At 45.6% G+C, this 25,342-nt stretch overlaps 1 protein-coding gene across 1 annotated transcript; it reads left to right on the top strand.

The window, feature by feature from the left end:
* LOC149343114 (uncharacterized) lies at window positions 1-22,088 on the top strand. Its single transcript, XM_089546892.1, has 9 exons — window positions 1-113; window positions 7,357-7,412; window positions 8,837-8,920; window positions 10,083-10,211; window positions 11,732-11,756; window positions 12,968-13,098; window positions 18,931-18,978; window positions 20,257-20,285; window positions 22,005-22,088. Exons 1-9 carry the CDS (start codon window positions 1-3, stop codon window positions 22,086-22,088), a joined length of 699 nt encoding a protein of 232 aa, XP_089403018.1.
* Window positions 22,089-25,342: the final 3,254 nt, after the last annotated feature.

Below are 25,342 nucleotides of genomic sequence, written 5' to 3'. Positions count from 1 at the left end.
ATGTACAAACCCAACAACCTTAAGCCGCCTGCTGCGGCCTTGGAGCAGTGGGAGGTGAAGCTGGCCAGCGTCTCCCTGGAAAACCAGGAGGCGTTGTTCGTCACCCCCAAGAAGTCAGCCGAAGCCACTGGGGCACAGAACTAAGGGTCCTACCCGCAACATTTCATTCATTCATACTGCATGCGCACATAAGGCAACGGAATGTTATTGTCTTTCATGAGCCTTGTTGGGGGGTCAGACCTTCTCTATTCATGAAAAATGAAACTGACTGCCTTTCTTTGAATGAGCTCAAGTTGGTAGATATCTTTCTTAGTATGCGGATTGTCGTATATATATGTCTGTAATATTGAGTTATTCAACAAGAACTTTCATACTTCGGAGTTTTCCTGGTGATTTTTTTTTTCAGAAAAAGCCGGTTTACTTTTAGCGCTCGTTTTTCTGCAGGTCATAAATGCATTATTTGTTGTGCATTATATTAATAAGCAATATAATCTGCCGTGATGGTTCAGTGGTTAGGGAACTCGGCAACTGAGCCGGAGGACCCGAGTTAATTACGGCCGCGTCGGGCCGAGTTCCGCTGGATGTGAAACGCGAATGGTACCCGTGCGCTGTGCTATGTCAGCGGACGTTGAAGAACCAATTCGGAAGCTTCCGCTACGGCATCCCTCATAGCCCTTACGCTGTTTCGGGACGTTAGACCCCACAATTCAGAATTAATTTGCGATACGCAGCCGCCCTAGAATATTAAGCAATTCAGGTGTTTTTCTTCTCATTTGTTACAATAATTATGTCGTGTGAATTACCATACATATCCTGCTCAGTGCTTCTGCGTCCTTGGAAGACCTGCTTGTCTTTGTACACTGCGAAAAATCTCATTCTGCAAAAGAATATTATTCAGTCCGCGGTCTAAGAAGCTTTCCTTACGTGACGCAGTCCTGACGTCACAAAAGACCGGGCTCTAGACCACCGTGGCTTGCAGAGAGATATTCAAACGGGTAGGCACTCCAGAAGATCTGCGAGCACTGGAATCTAAACAATCACTCGCGTACGGGATCCGACAGCACATTCAGGTGTCCCCAGTACCAAAGCACATACATCACGAGCTGCACGCAGACCGCTGCCTGGCCCGTGTTCAGCGCCTACGCAAGAAGCTCGAAAGAGACACCGAAGCATTTTATGTGGACGCGGCAGCCTACACGGACCAGAGTTTTTGCGTGCTTCTAACTCGAATACACGACAGCCCGACCACCCACACAAGCGGCGATCATCTTGGGTTTCCGCCTCACCGAACATCATCGTATTACGTGGACCCCAGGCACGAGAGGGTTAACGCTTTAGCTCGCGACCTTACCAAACGAGCAGAGCTGCCTACCTACCCCCCCCCCCCCCCCCCCCCCCCCCGAATTCAAGATACCTTGAGACCCAGAGACTCGACCGTCGGATTTTTCCACCACCACACAGGCGCCTCACCTCAGGGGAAGCCCACGCTAGGCGCCGAATTCAAACAAATATTTTTCAAACTTTTCTAGATTCCACAAAATCCATCCCACTCAATAGCAAAACTACTGCCCTTAGTGAAGCGCTAGTCCGACACTATTTCATATATCATCGACGTGTCAGCTAAACCGTAACACTTAAAGACACGGGACATATGTCACTCGAGCAGTGGGAGGTACAACTGACCAAGACAAGTCCTCTTGTCGGAACATTCGGAAACACTCTGAGAATTTCGCCTCCCTTGTACACTTTGTGATTAGCAAGAACCATCTGCCCAACCTCTCTCTACCAGCGTCACCTTTGAGAGACAACGAGCGCTCATCCAACTGGTGCGCTCGTCGGCCAAGACCGCTGGAGTCCTGGACTGAGGACTCCAACCGCCAGCTAAGTGAGCACTTTTTTTTTGGTCATTAAACATTTTTCCTCTTCGTTCTCATTCTGAATCACAGCGACCGTTTTAAACGCGTAGATCTTTCTAGCAGTACGTCGCCAAACTTGTCCCGTGTGTTTCTTGCTGACGCCATTTGAAACAACTCGTGCCAGCGATGGCTGCATACCACCTACACTGAGAAATCGCCTAGTGAATTATAGGTAATTTATAAACTTTATGCCTAGGGTTAGGAGTAGAATTCATACCCGCTCCCGGAACAAAAAAAAAATGAAGGGAAAAGCATTTTGACGTTCTATACTGCATGGTCAGGTTTCTACATTTCACTAGGCAAGACTTTGCATATTTTTTTTCTCGAATTAAAGAACGCCTGCTTAACAACCCTGGCTAGGCCACTATCAGTAATTTATCATTGATTGTGACAGACGTACAAAAAACAAGCAATTGGCTCAACCAATATAGGCACCGAACCTTGTTAGGTAGCGTACTTTGCCAGCGGACAAAATTTCCAAGCTTTTTTTTTTTTTTCTCCGCGAATTGTCTTTTACCTGGGAGAAAGCCGAACAGAAGTCATCACATATGGAGGAAGCAAAACTGAGGAGAGGCCCTCGCTATCAGAGCTACAGTTCACATTATCCGAGCTGCACGCCAGAAAGTGTGCCGGAAGTCACGCGCTTTCGCAAGGACTACTGGGAGTCTTTGGCCGACGGCGCAGCCAATAGGCGCAGCGGCGTCGTCTGCTGCATTGTCTGCTGCGCATGCGCAAGCACGCTGAGACGGCGGCCAAGTGGGGGGCGCTGGGGGAGCCGGCTTCAAAAAATGTGACGTAACCGCCTCTCCTGAGTTCTTTCTTTCCCCCATGTCCCCGCACGTACGGCCCTAACAGTGAATGGATTTGCGTCAATAGGAACCAATGACCAGCCTCTTTAATTTTGCAGCTAAAATTCGCCTCCAACGCCTTATATGTGGAAGAAGACGATCACCCTAGTCCCGCCTCCTTATTACCAGTGCTTTTCCTACCCGATCACAAAGACCAAATAACAGTAAGTAGCCTGAAGACAACTCTAATTACCACCGCCATCGCCAACCCCTACATTAAGTCCATTATTTTCCGAGGAGAATTTTCTCCCAAGCGCAAATCGCGTGGCCGCGAAAGAGCTACCCTAGCTCATATACTGAATGAATCTCCACGGGACAAACCCCTAAAGGACATGCAGCTTTCGAATTCCAAACAGTGGGAGGCCGCGTTGCCCAGCTCTGTCGCGGAGAGACAGTTCCGTGTAGTGAGACTAGCCATAGAGGTCGCTGAGCGCCAAGGGCTCATGGTCACTTGACAGACTCTGGCCCCTCTACTGTAATCTAATCAAGAGACTCTTTAGATCGATGGAATAGTTTCACCACCGCCACCATCATGGTTCGGCCCGTCTTCTTCTCGCCAATAAATTTATTCATTCGTTCTTTCTTATATGATAGGAAAGCGTCCCTCCCATTCCAGGGAATATGTTCTATTTTCTCGGGGTTACAAAGCAAGAAAAAAAAAGCGGGGGGAGGGGGTGGAGAATACCGTTTTATTGCTTTGATCCCGCAGCCAGTAGCCCTTACCGGCTACAGGCCAGAAGCCGCAAGAAAATAGCAGCAAAAAAGAGAACTCGTCAAACCGAAACGTTGATGAAGCTATGAATCTCACTCGACTTTCTTCTTTTCTTCGCTGCGTATATAGCGATACGTCACACAAACAAATCGCGAGAAGCACAGTAACAAAAGCGCACCTCTTATATAATAACGATATATAAGTAAAGGGGGCTTAACGCGGCTGGGTGTTGTAGTTAAGCGTTAAATAAAATGCAAAGTTGGTGCAAAAGTGGGCCCAAGGTGACGCCCTTGTTCTCGCTCGTGTCAGCGAAAGCGCGAGGCACGTTCAGAAGAAGACAGGTGCTTCAGGTCCACCGCCCGCCCGTTGCCCTTCAGGAAGGTGAGCGATACAGGCGCAGGCTTTGTCCTTGCTCAATGTGTCTGACGCCACGGTCATCTTGAACTCTTACGCAGGTGTATATAAGGCCAGTAGACATTAGCGTTCTGCTGCTGAGCACGAAATTGCGCGGCCGTATACTCCGACCGCGAAGCCCTCACGTCGACAGAGGCGAAATGCAAAGACACGTGCGCTGCACGATGTCAGCGCTCGTTAAAGGGCCCCAGGTGGTCGAAATTAATCCGGAACCGTCCACTAGCGTGCCTTTTTTTTATTTCTTTCACTTAGTCCTTTTCTCACAACGCTGTTGTTCATCAAGAGAGCGACAGTTACTGCTCCTTTCCTTTCCAGATAGAACATTTGGTGATTGGTTGTCAGGAAATAAAAGGCGCGGTGAATGTATCACTTCTCGATGGACACCTTAACCGCGCCGTGACGAAAGAAAGATGGGAGTGAAAGGAGAAAAGAAGAAAGAGGTGCCGTAGTGGAGGGATCTGGAATAATTTCGAGCACATGGGGATCCTTACATCCACTGACATCGCACAGCACACGGGTGCCTTTTGCGTTCTGCGTCCATCGAAATGCGGCCGCCGCTGTCCAGTTCGAACCCGGGTGCTCCGGCTCAGCAGCCGAGCGCCCTCGCCACTGAGCCACCGTGGCGGGGTATAGAACATTTGCATTTTTTGCACCCGGTTGTCACGCGAACAAGCGAACTGGAACACACTCGGTGTGCTGGGCCCACTGGTTCGCCATAATAAACAGCGAACGTAATCAATGGTTCGACGAAAATTCGTCTCGTCAGGCATTTAATTAAAGGAAAAAGAACCCAAGGCGCACCAAATATCATCAACCTATCCTCGTATAGACCGACGGAGGAGGAGGCTGAGGTGCTGTCCCGTGGTTTGAATTTCAACACGGAAACGTCACCGAGGCCAAGCGAGGTGATGTGCACGGTCGAACGAGCGATTAGTCAACGTCCCTCTGCCGTTCGAGAAGAGGTACGCACCCGTGCCATTGGAGTGCTCTCCGGTTGGCGGAACCACAGTGCAAGAACGCAGTCGTCGGTAGCAGAGAAGCAAGCCGTTCGCAGCCTGCGGAGCAATAGTTGCATCGCCATCCTTCCTTCCGACAAAGGCAACGCTGCAGTCTTGCTTGACAGAAGCGAGTACAACAAGAAAATGTTGGCCCTTCTCGAAGACCATCAGAGTTGTACTCCTCTAGCCCGTGACCCAACAAGCAGACTACAAACCAAGCTGCAACGACTGCTAGCCAGACTGTTCAGTTTGGTCCTTCCGCACCAAAAGAGCCTGCATTACCGGCTTCTCTGCACGAACTGCGCAGCTCCTGCAATTCACAGCGCGCCCAAAGTCCACAAGTCTGGTGTACCACTTATACCTACTGCCGACTTCACCGGATCACCACTTATCGGCTTCAGGCTATGTTCACCAGGCGTTGAAGTCATTTAGCCGGTAAGACCCCGACGCATTTCGGAAATTCATCTACGTTTGTATCCAAGATGCATGGCATCTCGCTGAGTGAAAATGACATTTTGGTTTCGTTCGACGTCACGTCGCTTTTACTAGCATACTAGTTGATTTAGCAGTATAGCTACGTGCGAGAAAGCCCTGGAAGCTGGCACTGGTCTCCCTGGCCGCACATCCTTCGATGTCCCCGAACTTAGCGAGCTGCTGAGATTTCGTTGGTAAATGTCATTTTACCGTGGCAGTTTCTATCAGCAGACACTGGGCACGGCAATGGAAGCCTCGATATCTGTTACAACGGCCAATTTAGTAATAGAAGCCTTGGAAGAAAAGGTACTAACTACCTTCAATAGTGCACTAAAGTTTTCTACCGCAACGTGGACGACTGCTCCTATATTTTGAAGAATCAAGACGTCTCGCGCTTCCTGGGCAGCCTAAACGCCCAGAATACGCATATACAGTTAACCCTGGAACTTGAGAAAGACAGCTCATTATACCTTTCTTGGATGTACTGTTCCACAGGGATGAGGGCGCCCTCGCCTTCTCGGTCTATAGGAAGCCAACGCACACAGGTCGCTACCTTAATTTTATGTCTTTTCATCCAGCCTGCCTCAAGACGTCAGCGGTATCATACTTAATAACACGTGCTCAGATGTCAATTCATTGAAAAACGAACTGAGGACGGTCCACCGTGAGCTGACCTATAACGGCTACCGGCTACCCTAGGCGCTTTGTGTGCAAGATTGAGAAGCGGAAATTGCAGCCGGAAACACAGAGCAACAAGACATTACAGGTACGTGCAGATTCCTTACGTGCGCGGAATCAGCGAAGCACTTTCGCGCGTATTTTCAAAATACGAAATGCGCATTGCCCACATCCCGACCAGCAAGCTCCGTAACCAGCTCGTGAACGTGAAAGACAGACTGCCCATTGAAGCGTTTCCAGGCGTCATCTACCAGATTCCTTGTGCTGATTGCCCCCACGTGTACATTGGCGAAACAGGAAAGTTCTCAAGACGGCTTAACGACCACAAACGTGACGTAAGAAATAATAATCAGGCGACGAACGCCATTGCCAAGCATGTGCAAGAACATGCTCACAGACCACGCCACTATCATCGCAAAGGAAAGAAACGTGTCATCTCGGCGGCTGCTGGAATCTCTAATCATCCACTCGACACCAGCTGCCCTGAACAGGATGCAAGGAACTATGCCACCAATCTACGCACGCTTGTTACGCCACGTCTTGCGTATATAAGTCGCAACGGTTCCTTGTCCTGCTCAATGATCAAGGACCGAAACGTATCGAACTTCTCGACTTGGTCAGTGAGCGTGTTCTTTTTCCTTCAATAAACAGCAAACCCTAAAACGCACAGTCATGCATGGTGCAGGCGGAAACCTGCACGCACTGAAAGGAAATTCTTAAAGGACAGGAGCGAGCCTCCTGCGTATACATGCTAACAGGTTATTGCAATTATCAAAATTCGTAACAGGTAAGAGCACATAGCGACTGACTTCAATATTAAAGGCAAAGCGAGGTATCAGTAGATAAAAGCAATGTTTTCTCTCTACAGGATTTTGCATCCGGCATACTACCTCCTACCTAATTGTGTTGTCTCAGTGTAGCTGCTGCAATAGTCGTTTTTATAAACTGCTTAATGTACTCCTGCAAACGACGTCCTGCTGGAGACGGGTACCGCGTGCGCTGCAATGCTTTTTTTTTTTGTTAAAGGCAGCACTGCTATTGAAAAAGAACACTTAGAGTTTTTTAAATCCTGCTATTTGTTATTTTTTCTTGTTTTCCAAACACATTTTCTGTTTAGGACGTCATCGCACTGGCGACGAAAACACATACGTATCACGTGTCTCGTACGTTTATCTAAAGAGAAAATTGTGTACGATCTTGTTAACTTGTTGGCGATTGAGATGTTTACAACTAAAACAGTCGAAGTGACTCAATTTATCCCCGTATACATAGCAGTGCCGCGCTTCACCCTGGCGTTGTTGTTGTTGTTTGTGCAGAATGGCTTGGAACCCAAATGCGTTGCTCGATCCCGTCAAAAAGAAGGATGACCAGAGTAAGCAGCAAGTTACATCTTCTCTCTCTCTCTTTTCTTGGCCTGTAGCTCCGATGCGATGCAGATGCGCTGCGACAGCCTAGGCGCTTCATGCCTTCAGCTGGACCTAACGACGTACTCAAAAGTTCTACCTACTCTATCGGCTTCAGGCATGGCACGCCACAGCAAATAGTTATAGCAAAGCGTGATCTGCGTTCGGCTACCATGCTCTGCATGTTCTTGTCGAGGAAATATAAAAGAAAATTTCCCGTCGTCACAATGTATTTTGGTAGTATTTTTTTCGTCATGAACTTGTTGTAACGGCAAACTGTTTTGCAGTAACAACAAAATTTTCTTTATTATTCCGCTGTCGTTTGTCGTAGAGACAAACCTGCAGGAAAAAAAAACAGTAATATCTGTCGTAACGGCAAACTGACAAAACATTTATTCATGTTTGGAGCATAATTCTGTCATTCTGTTTTCCACTGGGGAGACCCCACTGTGCGAAGGTATACGCCCGCATCTTGCCTCTCGTTTTTTTTTGTGTGTGTGTGTGTGCCTCTCTGAGGTGTACGTGCGAAGATGGCGCCTATTGGAAGTGGATCACGTATCGCGCTATGCTAAAATCCTAAAATTTTGGCAACCGACTCCCTCCATTCAATTACACTCTTAGTCCTGTGAAGTGTGCTTTTCCGCGAAATACATAGCTCAAAGGGAAAGCCACTTTCGTTCGACAGTCCTTTGCGTTCATTTTATTATGTACTCACCGGAGAGGTTTATAAAACGCAGATGAGCGTCTACTGCCGGAGTTAAAATATAGACTAGACGATGACGATAGACGGTAATGCGGAATTTGAGCGTAGTTCTTCACACGACACCTGCCACTGCTGCCAGGTGTCGTGTTAGACTGCTGGCCATCCTCTGGTATCTTACTATGGCAGTCACCTTCCGGTTGTCCATCCCTCCGCTCTCGCCGTTGCAGGTGGCGTTTCGCTCTCCTACCATCTTCCACCTGTCAGGTGACAGGGTGACCTGTCAGATGGCGTGCTAAGCCGACTACGACGCGGAAGCCAGGAACGGACGCCTAAGTCTGCGCTCTAAAATAGAGCTTATCTCGATTACAGTTCAAGCAACCACCCGCCCTCCTCCAATATTAAGAGGGGAGAGAACTCGAGTAGAAAGCAACGAACTGCGTGCTTTCAGTACTGATAAAAATCTAGGCGTTGTACTGCTTTCTTTAAGTAGTATTTTAGTGCAGAAAATGTTTTCGGTACGACATGAACTGCTATTAAAATAGTTCTAGTTGTAAAATTCTGCGAAAATTTTCGCCGATAGGAAAAAAAATTCTTTTATAACTGCGTTTAGATCTTTTTGTCTCGCGCATTGTACTTTCACTTTGGACAAGGCAACAACACCGTGTTATCGTCACCTTTCTCTCTTCCCAGATGCGGACAAACCCAAGCAAGCGCCCTCGAATCCAGCGGCTCCGGCCGCACCACCGTCCCTGCCTGAGATCTTCGAATCTCCAGGCAAGATGATGCATTCGCCGTATACGTTCTGGCGGAATCGGGGAAAGCACTGGAGGGGGGCGAGATAGGAGTGATATGGTTATAGAAGTTTTCCTTAGGGACCAGGAACTTGGAATATTTGTCGCATGGAGCGGGGTATATATACCGCGCGCCGCCGTCAACATCTCAGCCATACGAGCGCTTAGCGTTCACGAATAGACAGCGAAAGCAAAGGCTTCTTACTCTTTCAGTTCCTATTTAGCGACATCATGACTAAATAGCGAACGCTCTACAAACGGCATGGTGTACTGTTTTTTTTTTTGTGCTTTTGTTTTTCTCTGAATACGCCGATACAAGCGTGAATATAAATTTCAATGCGAGAAATTGCGGAAAGGTTAGTCTGAGGGACATGGCGTGTCTCTGCCTTGAGCACAGGTGTAGATATATTTAGCGGGGCTGTTTATTTGATTTAGTTGGTACTTGACGTGGATTTGTGCCTAAGAGAGAAGCGCATTTATTGTCAGCGTGTTTTTACAGCAATCTGCACTGTTTTTATGTGCATTTTAACGGTCCGAAGCAAACTCGCCAGCTAGCAGGTGGTTCACGGGATTTCCCCACTATGAACTTTTTCCCGTCCTCCTTATTCCTTCTGTTCGGGGGCGCCATGAATACGTTACAGGTCGGGGAAAAAATTATACAGAAATGCTGTCGTGCTTAAACTATAGCTGCTGCGAACTGCGCCGTCATGGGTCACGTGTGCCTCCTATCGCTCAGCTATCGTTGGCGCCGAAGACCACGTGCGCCACTCGACAAACCCCTTTCTTTCCTCCTCATTTTCCTTGGCTTTAAAAACGAAAGCTGTTGAATAAGCGCCCGTCATTTTGCCCTGACTGCCTGCCTGGTTTGGTTCGTGCCACCGGCCGGTTGCTACAGTAGGTAAGTCTTTTCGCTGGTCAAGTATTGCTCCTGGTCAAACACGCGAATATCGACAGCTCAAGCCGCGCACGCCACTGATAGACTGCATTTTTTTTCTTTCGAAAAGGAATCTGCGCGTCCCACACGTTTAGCACGGCCAGCTTTATATCCTCTGCGCCAAATTTAAAGAACCAGGGGGAGAAGTGCCGTGTGTGTCAAAGCATATAGTATATGTTGCTCTCATGTCTGTTCCTCGGCCGTGGCGCAGAGGGTTTCGGCTCTCGCGTGCCCCCGCCCCCCGGAGGAGGATCGACCTGGGATCCGACCAAGCAGCCGCGGCGGCCCAGCATCGCCGTCTTCAAGCCAGAGGCCTTCGAAGAGGCCATCGCCGGATTCAGTGAGTTCGCTTGGTGGATAATCGACGCACTAACGCTTAGCACGGATTTCGCCATTCGAGCCACTTTAAAAAGTCGTAACACGGGTTTTTGACATATTGAGTGCCTCAGTGAGTAGAACAACACATGGTCACCAAGTATGTATCGGCCAAGTGTCACTGTTCTACGTAATCACAGGCAATCAGCTTCAAACAGAAGACCACACAAGCGTGCGCACTCACGGCACGGTGGTCGGTATGAATCAGTGACGTCATAGTCAACGTATTACATCGAACTTGCGATGAGAGCGTATACAGTGCAGTGTCACGGGCCGTGAGGAACTGCGGAAGGCAGCAACGTTGGCACTATACCGCGCAATACCGTCGCATCCGCAAGTTGTACCGCCATGGCGTATAGAGCTTTCGTTTGCTGCATAAGCCTTACAGCAATGCGCTACAATCAATCCCGGATATATCGAACTCGGTTATATCAAATTATTTTTTTATATCGAACATTCAGGACATACACTTCAACATCCTAAACAAAAGAATAGCACTATCGTTCACGTATATCGAACTCATGCTCAGCGAATTCGATACATCGAACTGTTCGACGCGCCTGCTCTTCGGACCCTTTTCACACGCGGAAACGGATCGACTGCGCAGCCTTGGGGAGCTTTGGCAGTGCTGGAGCTGTGAAACCGCGTGGCGAGGTGAACGTGAGGAGTATTTGAAGGCGACCTGCGGACTCTTGTTCTCATTTTCTACGCCACAACGCTGTCATATGCGATTAAGCCAACCTAACTGAGCCCTTGCGGCGGCCCTCTTCTGGCATGCTTCGCTGCTGAAGTCGTTGCTGAAACCAACCGTACCTTAGGTTTAGTGCGATTATTGTTTACAGCTTACCAGTAACAGGATCAATCTTATGTCAGGCGGTGGTTAGCTTCAAACAATCTTCCGCTGCAGATTTCATGCAATTAGGTTACGCGTATAAACGCCAAGCGTGGGTGCAATGTATCCTTGCATCTAGGTTACACAAAAGCTTTTCTATCGGCATTTCTTAATATATAAAATTATCGATATACCGAACTATTTCACGATCCCCTTCGAATTCGATATATCAGAATTCGACTGTGTGTACGCCTTGCGTACGAATGTCGAAGATGTAGCGCATACGCTATGATGTGTTAGTCTGTTGCGCGCAGTCTCCGCGTTGAAGTTATTGCATACGTGTATCTTGATCGTCGACTGTTCACTACCGCCGGTTCATGCCGTTTGCAGCCAATGGTTAAAACGTGCATACGTAGTGCTGCCATGAACTTTTGTTGGATATCGCGTCTTGAAGCGATGCGGTCCAGGGCCTATCTGCTAGTACGTATCAGGCAGCTGCAGACGCAGGCCGCGACTTGGCATGCTGTGCTCTTCGAGGGGATCATCGTGAATAATATGCCGGGTACTGCCACCGGATACATCTATTTCCACAAAGTTACGGCGCACAGCCGACCGGCTAATAATGGCTGCCTGCATGGTACTTGTTTTTTCAGAGGCCAAGAAGCCGCAACGCCGCGTGTAAGTCATGCTATATTCGCCGTATTGAGATGCGTATGGTGACGGACCAGCATTCATTCAGCACGTGACATGTGAACCTCGATCACTACTGTCCTAAGCTCTGTAATAAGGTTGTACTGTGTACTGCGATTAATTTTTTTTCGAGCGCAGAAAGCTTTGACGCGCTACCGCCATGCAGGCGCATTATAAGAAAAAAGATACATTTCGCCTGTACGAAACGAATCGCTAACTTTGCGCAAGGCGGCAAGCGCATATTTACCACTAATATGCGAGTGCAACACACAGTTTCAACTCACGTTTGGACCAAGCCATGTTTTTTGAATTCATTGCTATGCTATGCGTCGATGAAAAGTTCAAAATTTAAAGATTTGATAGTTACTTACAGATTGGTAAAATGCTCAAATGTGATGTCAAAAACAAACCGACAGTTAACGCTGCCGTAACAGAAAAAAACTCGAAACAATTTCATTTATTACATCACGGTCATCGAGGTTTCAATCCATGATGAAAGAAACCGCACCTTAACGTCCAACTGACCGAAAAATTCGCTATTGCTATGCAGTTGTCGGCTTGACAAACGTAATGAACACCTGCAGCGACGTTTAGGCTGTTGCAGCGCTAAACGCGCACCGTAAAATGCTTCTCTCGGTTAAACCCCTCGCATATTCGCGTTTTTGACAGAGAGATGGCATACGACAGTCTTGCTTTTTGAATGCCACGTTTGTATGATGTACTTTCCTGATTTGATTAGAATTATAATAGTCACCAGCATTGGCGACCATAACGGACAGTTTTCCCATAGTACGCGTTTAGCGTTGCAACAGTCAGTAGTATATGTCAGAGGCATGCGCAGGGCACTCTAGCGCTTCCTCGTACTAGTGCTAGCCCGAGAAAGTGGGGTGAGGTAGGGAAATTTCATCTCTTGGAGAGTGAATTAAATCATCGAATCAGCCATTAAACTGCAGTTTTTGTACGCCTCACGTGATCTCAACCCTACTTGTGACGTCGACGCTACGACGTCACTGTAGAACGAAGCCCAAACTCTACAAGAGAATAAATGCAATTATAAACTATATACCCCGCGCATAGGCGAATTCCGTGTTGTGATCCATGTTTATAGTAATGCTTTACGCTCGAATAGAAAGGTAGAGCGGATTAAAATTTGGTTCTCCACCGTTTCAACCTTTTTCTGCGTGAATGCGTGCGCGCAGCCACTTCGACGTGACGCCCGGCGAGCTGGGCATGAATCCCCCGTCCATCGCATGGTTCGTCTGCCTCACCTTCACCATGTTCTCGCTCACCCTGGCCGTCCTCTTCGTCGCCTACTACGTCAACAGGCCCGGTGAGTGCTGTCACGACACGCGTCCCTGTAGCGTAAGGACACGCCCCCAGTTGAGTGCCATTGCGGTTGAGCACCGGCCCCCCATCGAAGTGCAAAGACAGCCCGAAAGCACCACGAAACACACACTTGCCCCCGGAGATGTTCTCTATTCGCCAATTATAAATATACTCTAATCCCACTTTGACCATTCGACAAAGTGGGATTAGAGAGGTAGCAGCATCATCATCATCAGTCTGACTACGCCCACTGCAGGGCAAAGGCCTCTCCCATGTCTCTCCAATTAACCCTGTCCTTTGCCAGTTGCGGCAACCCTATCCCCTCAAACTTAGAGGGGCACTGCAGAAAACTCCGTCCCATACTTGTTCCCAGCAAAAGACGCATGTATCGACGAGAAAATTTAATTTAAACATATTCCCGCCATTCAGTTCAAACTCGTGACATCCCAATCGAAAAAGGCGGATTGCTATAGTTTTGAAGTGAATAACGGTGTAGCGTATATCCTCCGCGATCTGTGCGGAAGTTGGAGTCGACGCAAGAATTTTATTTGAGAAACCGGCCGTTGATGGCGACACCTGTATTTCTTGGCGTTTTCAAGCTAGCGAAAGCTTTTTTAATGCGAGCGGTCTCTCTGCGATCATGTATCGACACGGGCCAACTTCAATTCCTCCTCAGTGTCCCTTTGAAGAGGCTCTGAGCCTCGATTTGCGCACGAGCACGACAAGCGCATAAGTAAGGCTCTCGTCGACCCATTTTCCAGCACAAAGCCCGGCGCCGTTGCTCCGGCTCCTCAGCAGACACATATAGCATAGGCGCTGATGATCCCAATGCCTGTTCTGTCCATGGAAGCGATAAGGAATCGTAAGAAAGTAAGGCCTATACCGTTAAGCCGGTTTGCGAACGTTAGGCTCTGATTAGAATGACGTAATTTGAGAAATGGTGGCGGTGCATGCTACCAAGAGAATGTGCTCGCCAAGTTCAAGGAGTGTTCAGGGCTCCTTTGAAGGAAATCCGGGATGAGATATGATATACAACCCTGAAGGCTTAATTTCTGCGAGTCTGTCGAATACGTGCCTCACTTTGTCGCGGGAAAAGTGAATTTTAGCCGATAGCTTCGCCATTGGTTGAATGAATTCGTATTTATAGCCAGATCACGGTCGGATGACTGGGCCGATCGACCGCTTCTGACTTTATTAGTGCGGCCTTTCTTGCCCTCGTTTTATTCAGTTATCTGCTTTCCAGCCGTATATAAAGAAATCGCAATGGAGTGGAATGGAAATCGCAAAACGTGCCGAGGACGTCATTAAAAGTTTTGAATGTATCATGGCAGAACGTCCTCATAAGGCTGTCCGCAAGTTTGTATGTTTCTGGACGACACGAAGGTGAAAATTTTTCAAAGGTTCTTAAACGTCCTATCGCAGGACAATGATTCTGGTACTAAACTGAAATTAAGATAGCTTTACTTTATACGGTTCTCACTGAACAAGTTCTGCACGTTTAATTAAAAGAAATCTGTGTGCAATATATATAGTAATACAAATAAAATCGTGCTGACCCAAGAAATGTCCTCTCTTGAAGATATGTAGCTCTAAACTGCTGTTTATATGTATGGCATATGTTTTTGATGTGGTTGGACTTGATTTTTATGCCATAGTATAGATGCATTGTCTCGGTGACTTTGCCACTGAGGTGACAGAATTAAAGCTGAGAAAGGGCTATAGTCGTCGCTATATGAAAAGAGAGCATGATCAACCCGTGGGAACCGCCAAAGATATGGTGATCGAACCAGTCTTGGTAGCCGTGGCCAAGCTAGGGCGAAATTTTAATCAGTTTCCCTGCACAAAAGACGTTCTTACATATTTTGTGCTGGGCTCTGGAAAAAGTGATATTTTTTCTTAAGCTTTCAGCGTTATTTCTAGAAATCTGTTTCACTGTCTCTGTAAGTGCTGCCCGCAATTTAGCGAATAATTAGGGCTGTGTAAATATTGCAAATTTCAAATACGAACTTTGATATTCAGTTCGTATTCGTAATCGAGAAAGTGATATTCCAGAATTTTCGAATATTCGAAAATTGTCGAATACTCGCCAGCGATTATATAAAGCACCGACTATCATAAATTCGACCGCGGAAAAACCACATGTGGGCAAATTCTCCGATGATCGAGTTTAATGTTCCAGGTAAACAATACAATCCTTTCCTCCTCAGTCGTTTATCGCGTGGACCGATCGCATTCCGACGCCGCGCTTGAACTCTGCGAAATTCCGCATGTGGGCTTTCAGACATAACACACGTGCTGAGAACAAGATGGCCGACAACCCGCTTCGAACAATAGCAACGCGAAAGCGCTACTTCACTAACAAAGCTGAAAAACCCAGATATGTGTGAAGCCTCAGCCTTTGGCAAAGCGCTAGCGGCGCGGAAACCTAGGCTTGCGCAGCTGCTTCGTCAACGCGCGGAACCGGCACCCCCCACCCCACTTCTCGCGCGCGGCTGCCGATAGCGGCTGGCGATAGGATCTTGAATGCGGTTGCCTTTGAGGCGGTGTTGCTTCCAGTGCTTTCGTACGTCATACTCATCAGTTGAACTACGTTAAAACCCTACCATTTTTTTTATCCTTCCCTAATATGTTACATACTTAACGCCCACACCCATAGCATTCGTCCTGTCGCCTTCATAACTCTCCTATCGTGCGGTCGGCCATCTCGTTTCGATCAACTATGATATGCGGGAAAGCCCACTTTCGGAACTTTGCATGAGACTCCCGAAGGGGCGAGTCGAGGTGTCACAGCAGGGCAAGGGGTCGTGTAAAAATCCCGCCTATTGCATAGTGCATTGCGGCCCACGCACCTCTTAAGTGGGTCTAACGGCCGGCATGACAACGATCGGAGGGCCCCTGTCGTTATAGGCCAATAAATAGCTTGGCATATCGTATAGTTTCGGTTCCTGAGCTTCGCCGCTCGCCCGTGGAGACGGCAGCTGTCGGCTCGCGCATTCCTCGGTAATCCAATCCCAGCTACGCGCCGCTTTCGAACGACGACGCGTATCGCAGGTCATTTCTTTGTCCTTTTTAAATAAAAGCAGTCTCGCATTCCGGCGCCAGTAGCTCCCCCCCCCCCCCCCCCCCTTCACTTACGTTCGCGTTGTTCTCTTCCAGCACACCGAAACCAGCCCTACGAGGGCTAACATTACAGAATTTAACTATGCCCGCACGTACCAGTCGCTACACACCAGCCGTGGCTCGGCGGTGACGGCGACGCTGCCGATCGACTGTGCACAAAATCATCGCACGCTGTGTGGGGTTAGGGTCACTGAATATGCAGGGTGCAGTTCTCTGCGAGAACTTCTTAGCCGGAATCGGGATCCATCGTAATGTTGGTGCAAACGAAAACGAAGCGACGACGGCTGATAGAGGCCTTCAACGTCAAACCAGCAGTAGTTTTCATTCCGGCTGCTCCTAGGCGGAAGCGCAGCGCTCGCAGCCAGCAATCACTGAGTCCTCGGTTCCGTTTCCGCCGCTTTACGGCACTCTTCTCCTATTTCGTCATCAGAGTCCCGAGTTAGAATCGCGGCGGCGGGAAAAAATTTTTCAAATCCAAACCAAATCTCTTAGCAATGAATGCACATTTCGCTGCCGGATAAGCGGTAACAAAGGCACAAAATGCCTAACTGTCGGATTTTACTAACAAAAAAATTTTTATAGCATTGTCCTCAGTGTCTCTAAGTATCTCCTGAGGCCTCAGAATGTATTTCCTCTTTTACTGAACGGTTGGTATTACAAGGGGCGAAGGCCCATGTCAAGCCTATATTTTATGATTTTTCCTATGCCCCAATCATCTTGCGTGACGTCGAATAAACTTTATCGCTTGCACAACAAGGCCAAACGAGGCCCTGCTGAGGATCAGTGAGGGACGTCCTCGGGACAATGCAGTATCCTCAAGATTACATCTTCTGGATGTCCCGAGGATGTAGTGTTGTTCCAAGGCAATCAGTGGACATGGGAAGAGTGGGGAAAAATGAGGCACAAATTGCAGGTTGTACATTATTTTTTATTTGGCTATCATTGATTATTTTTTATTTTGCTTAAGAAAAAAACATACTGACGAATTATTTCCTACTGTCCTGGCATTGTGAACGCATACTGTCGCTCTCCATGGGGCAAAATGAGATGCCCTATCAAAATCGCCATATTACTCATCCTTTCAATGAATGCACATGAAGCTGGGTGTACGGACATCTACTAGACAATCCTTGCACGCCTATTTGAATGACTGTTTTGTTCCAGCATCCACTTATTTATGTAGTTCTACTGCCGGGCTCTGCGTGGTGATGTTTTCATTTTCCTGATTTTGTATCGTAACTTGGTATGTTTTAGTGTCATTCACAGCTGTTGTCCTTTCTCTCAGCCGTAATGAATGAACAAGCGATTTCATTCCCTTCGTAGTGCGAGAAGACGAAGTTTTGAACGTGATTGTAGGCATGTAGGCTCGATCGACTCGCTCTGTTGAGCATTTATTGTAATCACTCTGGTTGTCGGACCCAATGCAGCTTTTAAAGACATGAGGAGACATGATGCAGGATAAGGCCAGGTTTCAAGCTCCAGGCCACTTGTGAGTGGCCTTTACAAATAACTGTTCATGCTCGCCAGACAGGGTAATGCTGAGGTTCGCAAAATTTTGTGTAGTTTCTGCCTTTGATATTACTTAATTTTCTTAACTGTTATGTACTGGGTTCTTTTGGGAACACCAAAACTCTTGATGGCACCGGTACTATTTGCATCTCTCTAGAGCTTTCGTCATGCTTTCTGCGAGCTAGTCGGCATTCAATGTTTTCCTTTTGTACGTTCCAACCATCCTAGAAAGTGAGAAAGCACGTGCAGTTGCAGAGATTTAGAGCGAGCAATAAAATAATTATATTTAGATTAATCCTTAATGCAGCCTCCAGCTAAAATAATTCTCTCCTAATTAGCCCAGGCACAAATTTTTAAACAAATTTGCATAAAATGAGACCAATAACTACTTGCAATAACTAAACACTTGTGTTAATCTTAGACCCCGCGTTGAATTGAGCCGCACAGTTCCGAAAAATGTGGCATGCAGAATTTCACGCCTTTTCGACCGCTTCTTTCTGGTTCACTAAGGCTCACTTCGCAACTTTTTTTCTATGCTTAAAAGGAGAAAATCTGGTCAACCTTAAACTCAGTTTTAGTGAGCATGTAGCGAGTCATAGTATCTAAATACGAAGTTAACGTGATCAGTGCTTTAAAAGTTACAGGGCGTTAAATAACAAACTGTCAAGTTTCGACCCCCTCTCCCAATCTTCTAATGCTCGTTTGAAAACTGTCATCACTGGCAGTGCCAGAAAGTGTATGGCTGAGAGACCATGGTCACTGACATTTATAGTGTCTCTAACCAGTCTCTTTATTTTCTGCGTGCAAAATGCGCTTATGTTCTTGATAGTTAATCTATCGGTCTTGGCTCACTTTAAGGGTTTACTAGGTATTTAATGTGTATATACATTTATTGTGAAGTTAAGAGGTAGAATTACTATGGCTGAATTACGCTTCCAATTTTTTTTGCAACATACTGCATACCTTTATGATCTTAAAAAAAAAAAAAAAGTGCTCCATTTTTATCGGAGCTGCATCTTTCTAGTGCCCACACTGAACGAAACATTCTAGCTACACATATAAAACAATTGTTCCTAACAATCCTTAACTCCAGTTCAATGCAAATGTATGAAATTTCCACAATTTTTAGAAATGCAGTGTTTGAAACTATATAGACATTTTTGTCGTTTGACCTATTCTTCACAAAACGCCAATATTGTTGTAACAGGTTCCTACGTGCCACCCATCACAAATGTCACCAAGAAGCCCACCCCACGTAAGCTTCACACTGCCTGATGCATTCGGCACAACTGCAAACTAAGTCTGTGACGTATAATGTGCGAGGTGTATAATGACTTAATAACAATAGATGCAACTCCTTTACCACAGAACAGTCATTGCGCAAAAAAGCAATGAAGTTTGCATCTTGCTGGTTTTTGTATAACTGGTTGCTGATGGCACTAATATTGGCAAGATTAATCGCAGAGCAGAAGTCGGTGAATGTTGCCACAGACCTTGAAAGTCTAACACTGGCTATGGGAAACCACAGGCACTATGACAGATTTACATCCTTAACTGCTTATATTGTAAATTCCAAGAGTTCTCCAGACTGCACAAATGAACTGCAGTCAAAAAAACCATTGGCGGTGAACATTGACATTGTCAGTCAACATTATTAATATACTCCCAGCTGCAAAATGAATGCACAGAAAAAAATATGAAAGGTAACCTGCTTTATGAAACTGCTTATGAAACCCAGTATTTAAGAAAGGTTGCTGAAAGTCAGTCTTAATAATAAATGACCCATTACAGAGCACAACGCAGTTTCAGTGCCTACAATTTTTGTAGAGATGAAAAAACTAGCTGCACTTCTGCACTGAAAGAAAATCGCAAAAAGAGTGAAGCAGAGGCTGCGAGGATGTGTCTTCGAGGTTCAAGTACAGTCGTGAGCAATACAACAGGGAACAAAATTTTTGCACAAAACTGTGAATTTTCTCGTTATTTCTTCATTAAATTTGAGACTGACTTTTGAATATTATATGCCAAGAGGAAAAGTAGTCAGACAACAGAAAAAGCTGCACTTCGCACACAACGTTATGGAGTAGTAAATAAATTAATGCTCATACTGCTCACAACTGTACATCCAGCCAAAACAGAAAACTGACATATAAAATTAGTGCATGCTATCAAGCACTTATCTGTTTCCAGCTGCTGGCTCCCATTAATGTAAGCCCTGCTTGCTGGACAGGCTTAGTCAGCTTAACACTAGAAATTTTACTACAGTAACGACAAACTTCTCACTTGAAATGCTTACTACTTTTATAGACTAGACCTGTTTGAGGATTCGTATTGCACCAAGTCTGAAAAAAAATTCGATGAATTCCAAGGGACTCTTCACTTGCACTACAAATGCTTTTTTGCACTGCTCTTGAAATGCATTAGTTCCCCTGAACTTGATCCAGCAGATTTAGAAGTTTCAATACCCACTAGTAAGCCATGTCTTATTTTAGATGTACCCTGCTCACTTGCTCTCAACCTTGTTTTTCTTTTGCAGCGATCAAAAATGACAGTACGCCACCTCAGGCAAGTCCCATTACCCTTTCAAACAGAAGCAAGAGTTTCATATCTATCGTGCAAATATTTTAACTGCATCTTCCGAGTCAGATGCTCTAGGAAAGGGGTCAGCAGACCATTTCGAGGTCCTTGAAAGCATTCCTAAGGCCCTTCAAGTTCTTTACTTTTAGACAAACCCCTCTTATGCTTTATGGCAAGAGAACCTAATGATGCTTACTGTGTTCATAGAACACAAAATGCATCATGTCTGTTCGGGAACTTTAGTGGACTCCTTTCAAAATGAACCCTGTTGAGTTGAGCATTTTACAAATATTTGCTTTATTTCCTACAAATGCAACTCAAAAAAAGATAAAAGAAAGACTGGTTAACAAGACCCATCCAACTTGTGCAGACCGATGAACATAACTCTGCAGCGTCATACAGACAGGCATCTCTGAGCAAGTAGTGGCCAGTAAGCTTCTCTGACTCAATTGCATTATTTAAGCAGTCAGACTTCAACAAAGTCACCCAGTCACGTTGGCATTAGGGACAATGAGAGAGCCGACATGTGTGCTGCACAAACCAGAACCATGGAAATAAAACGTGAATTTGCCTCCTAGGGATTGCAAGAAGTTAGTGCATAGCAGACTAAGAGCCAAGTGGCAAGCTTCTTGGGAAAATGAAGGACACAACAAGCTGCATACCAGAAAGCCCATTTTAAAAGACTGGAAATCATGCCGCCATAAAGAGAGTTTTATCGAAGTAATTTTATGTCGTTTACGCATAGGTCACACACACATCACCCATAACTTATTATTAACAAAAAAAGACAAGTCTGTCTGTGAAATGTGTGGTGAGGAGCTCACAGTAAATCACATTTTAATTTCTTGTTCGCATCTCGAAGAACTTAGAACAAAAATTTTTTACGGTATTTTACAATGAACACATTTCATTTCATTCCGCATTGCTTTTAGGCGAGCAAACACTTGTCGAGTTTTCACTTGTTTGTTTCTAAAGAAAGCCAATGTTTTAAATCTATTATAATGTAACCTCTGTACACTTGACATAACATCATCTAACCTTGTGTCTGGCGCATGATAGCCATAGTTGCTTATGCGCCATAAAACCCCATATAACTAACTATCAACAAAGTCAGCAATTAAAAATATTTGACATATTCTCTCGTATGTGACAGAGCAGCAGTTGTTAGACAATGAGGCTAGAAAAAAAAAAAGAGAGGGTGGTGCACGATTTCTGGCTAGTCTTTGGAATGCTCAGTAAATATTCTCTTGCAACCTTCTAATTTATGCCCGTCTCATTATCATTTCACTCTTTGCGCATGTATGCTCTCATAAAACTTGTTCCAGCTGAAAGGTTTGCTATGCTCGATCATGCTCATCTTAAAGAGAGTCTACTTTATGCATATTTTAAGAGAACATGTTCAAGTTTACAGTTGCATTGAGCATAATAAACCAACAATGAACTAGGATGACATTCCTGTAATGATTTTTTTGAGTACATTCATAAAGAAAGCCCAATTCAAGCCATAACTCGTTGCACAGCATATAGTACTAGTAGTCCCAGTACGTTTGCCCCTGGCTCTCAAGGCTCCTAACTAACCCCTACTAGTGTTAAACTCCACACCACAAATTTGGCCGAGAGTTAAGATGAAGGCACATTGTAAAGAGCTGCATGAGCATAGCCAACAAAATGTGCCTCTAGTGACGAACAAAACTCATTTTCTTTCAGGCCCGTATGGATGCTGGTTTTCCTATGGACTACACAAGTGAAGAAAATGGAATTGACATTGACATCCTGTACAAATTAAATTAAACCCCACAGCATCGTCATCCAAACCTTTGCCCACTGTCATCATGTAACTTAACAAGCTCGGCTTTAAAATGGATTTCATGACTATTTTTCAGAATAGTACCTCTCGCAGCTTATATAATAGAGGACATGTGGAGAACTAAATGTAAGCTGCAGGCCAGATTCAAGAAAGACAATGGAAAGACCTTCCCGGTTTGATTACCTCCATCCATCACAGGCTGTGAAGCCATTCACGATCACTTGCACAAGCATCATGCTGCATGTTTATACAGCAGAAGCACTCTACAGTAAGGCGACTCGACCAGCAAAAATCTTTACTATATCAGTACTATATCAGTAGCTGGTGATGATGGCATGGCTCTGAGGATGCTCTCTGGCAATTCATTGGATACTCGCTAAACACAGAGTTGGTTTTCAAAACAAACTCATAAATACCTTCCATCCTGCTCTTATTGTCCCTTTATGTGATAATTTTTTATTTGCAGTTATCACACCTCATGTTATCACGTTTTCAATTTTGTTTGTGAAAATGCAGTAATTCCACAAGACAAACAAGACAAACAAGACAATGTGGTTATTAAATGAATATAACAGGAATTTCATTTCACGTGAAAACCAAAGTGTTGCATGAACTCAGTGTCATTTTATGTAGCCTCAGTGTCGTTTAAAAGGCAATAAATGCGCGCGACTAAGTTGAGGCTCGCACAGTGCCGTTCAGTCTCTTGCTGCCAATTTTCTCTGCTTCATGCAGCGGTGCTGTGAATGTTCTCCCTTTTCTTCCCTTCTTTAATCTACACTAGAATTTTACTGTCCTTACTTTCTCAGCGACCAGTGCCGCCTTCTTTCTGAGTTCATAGCAGGCTTTTTTTTTTTGCCTCAAGGACTTCCAGAAGTTAGCTTCACCACCAAGCTCGTAAGCTGGGAGGAGAAGCCATCTCAAATAGCACCGTTTTATTGCGTTTGGTATCCGTTTGCCTCCAAACGTTGGCCTCGCCTGTGCCGCGTTGTCGTCATTCCGTGAGAACTACGTCGCCACGACCAGTCGCTTTTTCCTATAGCCGTTTCTTAGACAAAAAAATGTTTACTATAACTAAAAAAAAAACAATAATGCAGTCTATAGAAGGCGAAATGGGACAGCAGTTTCACTTTACTAAATGTTCTTATTTTTGTTTTCGGTGGGAAAAGTTGAGAATAAAAGTTAATGGAGAATACCTAAGTAATTTGCGATTCGCTGATGACATTGCCCATCGCCTTGCTAAGTCACTCAGGACATCAACTGCAAAGCATGATCAGTGAGTTAGGCAGAGCAGAACGGTGGGGCTAAAAATGAACATGCAACAGTTCCTCTTTGTTGTTCTTTGCAAGATGCATGGAACAAAAGTGAAGGCCATTTGCAGTGTTATTTTTCTTCCTGTCATCTCATCCATGCTGTTTTCTATACAAACAGAAGCTAGTAAAAGTGACAAGTGAGATAAATATTTCTGGGCGTCTACTAACAGCAGTAAGCTGAACATGGGTACAGTACAATGGAATAAAAGTTCCCTGGTAACAGCCCTGGAAAAAGTCATTCATGGAGTAGTTAACTGCTACAAACACTGGCTCACTCTGCACAGTTTAACCACTCATGACAATACCAAGTATGCATGCTTTCATGAGGACGTGCAGAAGCAATAATCTGAATGCAACAGCCTAATGAGGGGATCTTTCATGCTGGAAACGCTCATGGCAGCTCCATTTTCCTTGTGAAAACAAGATACCCTTCACAAACCATCATACATGCCCATACCCTATCGCTCTCAGCTTCACATAAAGCCAAAGCAATTAATGAAATACACAACACTGAGAGTGCCAACTGTGGGAAGACAGAAAATATGCTTTCCAAGAAGGTCCGTTTTGTTTTCCACAGTACTTAGGGCATCTTGGAACAAATTTGCCTAGTGTCCTGTCTCCATGATAAATGTCCACAGATGATATTCCTGAGATTTGGGAGTCCACAACCCCATTTAGGCTTGGAGGCAAAAGTGACGTGTAAGCTTTGAGACTGAATTTGACAATTTATTTTCCCAACATCAGCCGCCGCGGTGGCTCAGTGGTTATGGTGCTCGGCTGCTGACCCGAAAGACGCGGGTTCGATCCCAGCCGCGGCAGCTAGAATTTCTTTGGAGGAGAAATTCTAGAGGCCCGTGTACTGTGCGATGTCAGTGCACGTTAAAGAACCCCAGGTGGTCAATTTCCGGAGCCCTCCACTACGGCGTCTCTCATAGCCTTAGTCGCTTTGGGACGTTAAACCCCATAAACCAAACCAAACCAATTTTCCCAACATCATCCCTGGAGAGAAGCTCAGCCCGTTTAAAGGCATCCAAATGCCCAATGTTCAAAGTTGCAGGAAACGAATAGCCTTCATCCTAGATTTCACGCTGTTGAAAGTAGCTGGAAAGAGCATGCCAAATAATAAGATGTTAAACAACTAGTACACCTATAAAAATGTCCGTAAACATCTCATGTGACCAGTTAAAGGGCACCTGCTCAAGCTGTTTACTTCAAAAATTATAGGTGTGAAATGCCGCATTAAAAAGATAGGAGGGAAACATTCATTTGAGCCATACTTTTTAACTGCTACTACCTAGGCAGGTATGAACCATACCACCCCCATTCCTTTGAAGGTAATTAGTTTTTTTCTACTAGTGCTAAGTGCCTTACAACTAGCCATGCAAGCAGCACAACAATTGAGTGTCAGAATACACACGGAGGCATCAGCAAAGGCAGAGTCTAGGCCAAAGAACTTTACAAGTCAGCTATGTAAGTTCCACCATTTTGGTTCACCTCTCGAAAAGCAATTCTCATCTTTATTGAGTTCAAATGTGCATATGTGCACTTGCAGACATAAATGAATATTGCCCAGCTTGCCCGACTTGCGATTTCCCAGGTCCCCGGGATAGTAACTCATGTAACAGCATAAGTGAAAAGAGCGCGGACTTCCGACTGTTTATTCCACTGAAGATACCAGGCATGTGTACAAATACAAAGCACCAGCAGGAAAGGGCTTTCCCTTTCCTGCAGCATTTTGTATTTGTACTGAGTGGCGTTTTCAGCAGAATAAACAGTTGGAAGTAAGCGCTCTTTCCACTCTGTCTCTGTAGCCATCTTTTCTTTAATTTTATTCGCTCTGTTACATAAGTTACAATGAACAAACTTGCCCAGTAGCAACCGCCCTGAGATAGTCCTGCAACTGAGAAAAATAAGCTTGCAACCAAGAG

This window comes from Amblyomma mixtum, chromosome 5 (assembly GCF_055824585.1).
Source record: "Amblyomma mixtum isolate Tamu chromosome 5, ASM5582458v1, whole genome shotgun sequence".
NCBI classification, from domain to species: domain Eukaryota; kingdom Metazoa; phylum Arthropoda; class Arachnida; order Ixodida; family Ixodidae; genus Amblyomma; species Amblyomma mixtum.
The sequence above is the reverse complement of the archived record's forward strand: the minus strand, read 5'-3'. Positions and strand labels throughout refer to the sequence as shown.

Excerpts from the sequence above, each read along its gene's own strand:
- LOC149343114 (XM_089546892.1), top strand. The coding sequence starts at position 1 with ATGTACAAACCCAACAACCTTAAGCCGCCTGCTGCGGCCTTGGAGCAG. Across the intron at positions 13,099-18,930 it reads CTACTACGTCAACAGGCCCG|GTTCCTACGTGCCACCCATC; the intron begins GTGAGTGCTGTC and ends TTGTTGTAACAG. Across the intron at positions 18,979-20,256 it reads CACCAAGAAGCCCACCCCAC|CGATCAAAAATGACAGTACG; the intron begins GTAAGCTTCACA and ends TTTCTTTTGCAG.